Source organism: Emiliania huxleyi (genome assembly GCF_000372725.1).
Source record: "Emiliania huxleyi CCMP1516 chromosome Unknown EMIHUscaffold_1211, whole genome shotgun sequence".
NCBI lineage: Eukaryota > Haptophyta > Isochrysidales > Noelaerhabdaceae > Emiliania > Emiliania huxleyi.
Genome location: NW_005201379.1, coordinates 1 through 5,669, shown reverse-complemented (window position 1 = coordinate 5,669; position 5,669 = coordinate 1). Strand labels below are relative to the sequence as shown.

Sequence of the window (5,669 nt, the reverse complement as noted above, 5' to 3'; positions counted from 1 at the left end):
CGTGTGTGCGTGAGCGCGGTGCATGTTATGAGCGACAGGCTCATCTGCGGGCCGTGGTGTGCATGCGAGCACCTAGCGCGCCGAGCGCCGGCGGGAAGGGGGAGCGCCTCGCCTCATCGTACCGCCTCTCGCTCCACTGGTAGTGGTAGCCGAGCGTGACCCAGCTCAGGTGCCGCAGCGCCGACGAGGACGGCGCCGCCTCGTGCTGCGCCCACAGCGCGCCCCGCTCGCCGGCGTGCGTCAGGTCGAGGTTGGACTCGCTCGCCTCGGGCTCCGTCCATGCGGCGAGGGCGGCGTGGCTCCAGCGGAGCTCCTCCTCTGGCGAGAACGGGCAGCGAAGGAAGCGGAAGCCATCGACACCACACAACGCGTACAGCTGCGCGCCGCGCAGCCAGTCGGGCGCGTCGGCCGCCACATCCACCCGGCGGACTCGATCGTCGGCGAGCTCAAAGTCGATTAGTTCCTCGCCGGGCTCCTGGAGCGAGTGGCGCCACCGCTTCTCCGCCTCGCGGTAGACGTCGGTCGTGGGCATGTGCCCGCCGACGCGAACCGGCCGGAAACGGCGACGGCGAGGGTGGGGTAGGGAAGTCTGAAAGAGTCGAGCCAATCGTTGGACGTTGGCTGGCGATTACCGACAACGCAGAACGCACACACCGCCAGGGTTCAGGCTCCAAGCCGGATAGGGCGCCATATTGACCAGCCTACCTTGAGCACTTGAGCACTGGATAGGGTCGATTCCGCATGGTACGGGACCCCTCGATCGTCTCGCCCTCCCTCACTGGTGTGTTCATCGTAACAAACACATCATAACAAACACGCACGGCGATTACATACATACACGGTTACAGCTTCAGGATCGAGGTGCACGCTGCAGAAGCAGTGTCGTCCCCAACCTACCTACCTATCTTTCGGTTCGTGAAGGGTCGGAGAGAGAGAGAGGATGCGTGTCGTGACCCCCTGCCTGGATCCCCTGGAGCACCCGTACACCGTACTCTCCCCTCTCCGTTCGAGAGCTCGGTTGCTAACCTTGCCACCACCGCCCTTCACCGGGAGGCGGCCAGGACTCACAGACTCGGTCGAAAGACCCCCCAGATTGACCAGCATTTCGGGGCGCCGCGTTTGCGGCTGGACGGGCACCACTCAGAAAAGTGACGCCCGACCTCAACAGGGCAAACACAAACAACTCTAACACTCACACGTCATTTGGGGCCTGAAGCCCTGTTCACGCGCGCGCGAGACGTGCAGACAGGGTTGCCAGGTGAGAGCGAATGGCGCGGTTCACGCCTCGCACAACAGAGAGAGAGATGCGCTCTGCATGGTGGGACATAAAAGAGAGCGCCAGTACTTGGGCGAGTAGGCTGTGCGGTCAACGCTGCCGCGCGCGACTTTGCGCGCGAGGCGGCGCAGCTTGAGAACGGCGGTGGGCGCAAAGCCGCCGCCGAACGTCTCGTGGAGCAGCAGGTTGAAGTTGTTGCGCTTGACAAAGATCGCGTCGTGGTAGAGACCGCGATGCGCCTTGACGTAGCCGTGGCCGTTCTTGTGGGAGAAGCAGAAGGGTTGGCCGGGCTGCCCGCGCGCCTTGCAGCCCATGTTCAGGCGGCGGGCCTTCTCTTCGGTGTTACCAAAGGCGTAGGAGTGGCCAACGGAGGCGGGCGTGCCGCCGGCCGCTTTGGCCTGCACAAGCTTTTCCGGCAAACAAAAAGGAAAACAGAGGGTCCCCAGCACTTTGCGTTTCCGGAAATTTCCAGGGAAAACAGAGGGTGTTTGGTCCTCCATTCTGGAAACTCGCGAGTTTCCCTGAGTCTGAGAGCTGGTCTGGGGCAAAATCTGACGCAAAATTGAGGAAATCGGCACGATACCCAGGCGGTCGCAGGGTATTTTCCAGGTATACCCGGGGTTTTCCAGGTACACCCGCAAAATACCCGGTATTTTGCCGATTTGGCTGATTTTGGGCCCAAACCAGCCTCAGACTCGGCTCAGGGGACAGGGCCCCCAAAATTTGACGATTTCGTGCGAAAATAGAAAAAATAGAGAGAAAAGGAAAGGAAAACAGATGGGGCACCTCTGCGGGTACCGCGCTGTTTCTTTCCCAAGTCAGCAGCGCTCGACGCAATGCAGCTAAAGCTCACCAGACTGGCGCAGCGACGCGTCGCCAGGCCCGCGGCGCGCGCGTACAGCAGCGCCGTCGCGGCAGTGCAGCCGCCCACCCACGTGGCGACGATGCCGAACCAGATGCGCGTCGCCACAGAGAGCACAGGCGGTGACACTGCTACGCTGGGAGTCTGGATAGACACTGGCAGCCGGTATGAGTCCGACGCCACGAACGGCGTGGCTCACTTCCTGGAGCACATGTCGTTCAAGGGCACCGCCAAGCGGAACACGCGGCAGCTGGAGATGGAGGTGGAGAACATGGGAGGGCACCTCAACGCGTACACCTCGCGCGAGCAGACGGTGTACTATGCCAAGGTGCTCAAGCAGGACGTGCCGAGGGCGGTGGAGCTGCTGTCCGATATCCTGCTAAACTCGACCTTCAGCCCGGCGCGCGCCGCAACCCCGACCGCTCCGCGCCTGCGCGCGCTCATGCGCCTGTTCTCCCCTGGGCTGCGCGCTCAGCGCAGCGGCCGCACGCCGCCGCCGCCGCCGCCGGCACGCCATCGTTGCCGCTGCGCGCGGCAGCCGCCGCGCCCCGCCGCGCCGTCCGCGAAAGGCGGGACCTGAGCGATGTCGGTGCGCCGCGCGCAGGCGGCGGTGGAGAACGAGCGGCAGGTGATTCTGCGCGAGATGGAGGAGGTCGAGAGCCAGATCGAGGAGGTGGTCTTCGACCGGCTGCACGAGGTGGCGTACGTCGGCACGCCGCTCGCGCGCACGATCCTCGGGCCGACCGAGAACATCAACTCGATCACCGCGGACGACATCAGTCGCTACGTCAAGACGCACTACACGGCGCCGCGCATGGTGCTCGCCGCCGCGGGCGCCGTCGAGCACGACCAGGCGCCAGCAGTAGGAGCGGTAGCAGCAGCAACGCTTTCCACGATGCCGCCGGCCTCGCGAGAGGGTGAGGCCTCGGACTGTCGGCTGACCCTCTCCCCGCCCTCGTCCAGGTCCTCGACCTCGCGAGCGAGTACTTTGGCGGCGTGCCCACCGTCGCGCCTGCGGGCCACGACTACGAGAACCACGCCTCCCTCTTTTGCGGCGCGGACGTGCGCGACTTCAAGGAGGACATGCCGGCCGCCAACTTCGCGCTCGCCTTCGAGGGTCTCAAGTGGACGGACCCCGACGTGTTTACGCTGATGCTGTGCCAGTCGCTGCTGGGCACCTACGACAAGAAGTCGTCAAACATGCAGTACGCGACCGCGCCAATGGTGCTCGCCCTCGACAAGTACAAGGTGCGCGCGAGAGGAGCCGAGGCCGGCCGAGATTGGCCGCGATGGTGCTCGCCATCGACAAGCGCAAGTCTCGGCCGCACCCTCTCCACCTCTCTGACGGAGCACGCGCCCCTCCGACCCCCCAAACACACACACACACACGCTCCCCGGTGTGCTCGCGCCGCCTCTCCCGTGTGCCGCCCCACGCCCTGCTCCTCCCTGCCGCAGGTCGCGGAGCAGGTGCAGCCCTTTTGCACCTGCTACAACGACACGGGCCTCTTCGGCGTGTACGTGACGGCGAACCTCGACTCTTACGACGATTACTCGACGCTGTTCCAGATCCTGCAGGCGCCGCCAGCATCCCACCGCACCCGCCCCACACACCTTCGGGCACGCACCCCGAGTGCCGCGGGGCTCCTGCCAATCTGTAGACGTGAAGTTGCGGGGGGCAGGCAGCCCCCTGCCAGAGGCGCTCTCACCTTGCCTCTGCCTCACCCTGCCTCTGCCTAACCCCGCCTCCGCCTTGCCGCAGGACGAGATGCTCGCGCTCACGCAGGGGGTGAGCGACGAGGACCTCGCGCGCGGAAAGGTCTGAGTGCCATCCCGAGACGCTCCCGAGACACTTCCGAGACGCTTCACGCTGCCCTCTTTCTCTCGAGAGCCGCCTCGCCCGCTCCGCCGCCGCCCCGACGGCACCGCGTCCCACCGTCCACCGACGCATCTGCCCCCGCCCGCCCGCAGGCGCAGCTCAAGTACAACCTGCTGCAGCAGATGGACGGCACCGCAGCCCTAGATGCGGAACAGACTCCCTCCCTCCGCGGCCAGCACACGCCGCCGGTCGCCTCCCTCTTGCCGCGAGCCCAAGGACGAGCGGCCACTCTGTCTCTCCCCTCGCAGTCTGACGCGCCCTCGACACCGCCCCACAGGGACCTCCCCCACCGCGGAGGAGATCGGGCGGCAGCTGCTCACCTTTGGCCGCCGGATGAACCTCGCCGAGACGCTCGCCCGCGTCGACGACATCACCGCCGCCGACGTCAAGCGCGTCGCCGACAAGGTCTGCTGGGACCAGGAGGTCTCCTTCGCCGCCATCGGCTCCAACCTCAAGTACATCGGCGACATCAACTCGCTCCGCCGCGGAACCTACTGGAACAGGGTCTAGGCCGCGCGCCTCGCGGCCGCCGCCAGCGCGCCCTCCGCGCAGAGGCGGGCCGCAGAGCTCAAGCGGCGCGCCCTCCGGCAGGGAGGGCGACGCGGCGCTTTTGCTTGCTTTGCAGGACCGCGGCTGGCGGAGGGAGAGTGCCGGCCCCCCCCGCGAGTCGTGACGTACGGTATAGATAGAAACTTCATGATGATTATGTTATCCGCCGGACTCGTTTTTTGCCCAAGCTTGGAGCCGCCTAGGCTCATTTTGAGACTCCGCGCTTGTCACGCGCGCGCGGAAAATTCTTTCCGCCCCCTGTTGGCGCGGCCAAACCAGGCCAGTGCTCAGGCAGGGCGGCCTGCTCGGCTCGCAGCAATGCGGGTGATGTGGCCGATGCTGGCCGCTGTTCGGCTATCCGTGCCTTCGACTCGCATGTGCGCCAGTGAAAACCTCGCCAGCTGCACCGTCGTGCAGCTCAAGGAGAAGCTGCGTAGCGCAGGCCTGCCCGTGTCGGGGCGCAAAGCCGACCTGATTGCTCGGCTGAGCCTTCCCGACGAGGCGGCAACAGCGCTTCAGCCTGCGCCGCCCGTCGATGCAGCTGTGCTCGCCTTTCCCGCGGTCGAGATTGAGGCATGCAAGCAATGATCTGTCTTCAAAACGCGGGCGAAAAAGATTGCCGGCGGGATTGAGGCAGCGCTCGATGGCACTGACACGCCGCTGCAAGTGAGCATCAACGCCGAACGTCCGCGCCGAGGTGTCTTTGAGGTCCGTGTTGGAGAGACGGTCATCGTCAGTACGGGCCCAGAGCCGCGGCCCTTCCCGGCGCTCAAGGCGCTCGACGTAGACGAGGTGACTGCGTCGGCCGTCGACACGGCCAAGGCTTACTTCCTGCTGGGCTAGAGCGGCAGGCCCTGCTCGCTTTGCCACACCGTGTCCCCTTCCCAGCCAATGACGGCCGGCCGCGCAATCCCCTCGGGATGCGGCTCTCTCACTCTCACTCCCGTTTGGGGGCGGGAGAGGAGGCGGCCTGAGACGAAGTATAGCCCGCTGCGGAAGGGACGGTGTGACGGCCTTTGGTGTTTTAGCGGGGTCGGCGTTAGAGTATGTACATTAGAGGATAGCAGCCGTTGATGAGTGTGCCTCTCTCTCTCCACTCTCGCTGC

General features: G+C 65.5%; 3 protein-coding genes across 3 annotated transcripts; 2 read left to right on the top strand and 1 right to left on the bottom strand.

Moving 5' to 3' along the window:
• Positions 1-40: 40 nt before the first annotated feature.
• Positions 41-532, bottom strand: EMIHUDRAFT_251931 (hypothetical protein; the record flags this gene model as incomplete). Its single annotated transcript, XM_005790131.1, has 1 exon — positions 41-532. The coding sequence occupies one exon, from the start codon at positions 530-532 to the stop codon at positions 41-43; it is 492 nt and encodes a 163-aa protein (XP_005790188.1).
• A 1,562-nt stretch (positions 533-2,094) lies between these two features.
• On the top strand, positions 2,095-4,731 carry EMIHUDRAFT_446942 (hypothetical protein). Its single transcript, XM_005790130.1, has 7 exons — positions 2,095-2,538; positions 2,743-2,991; positions 3,102-3,386; positions 3,594-3,713; positions 3,898-3,954; positions 4,107-4,143; positions 4,292-4,731. The coding sequence occupies exons 1-7, from the start codon at positions 2,113-2,115 to the stop codon at positions 4,522-4,524; spliced, it is 1,407 nt and encodes a 468-aa protein (XP_005790187.1). The 5' UTR covers positions 2,095-2,112; the 3' UTR covers positions 4,525-4,731.
• Positions 4,732-4,881: 150 nt separating this feature from the next.
• EMIHUDRAFT_251929 (hypothetical protein) lies at positions 4,882-5,406 on the top strand (the record flags this gene model as incomplete). Its single annotated transcript, XM_005790129.1, has 2 exons — positions 4,882-5,124; positions 5,197-5,406. The coding sequence occupies 2 exons, from the start codon at positions 4,882-4,884 to the stop codon at positions 5,404-5,406; spliced, it is 453 nt and encodes a 150-aa protein (XP_005790186.1).
• Between the last annotated feature and the right edge of the window lie 263 nt (positions 5,407-5,669).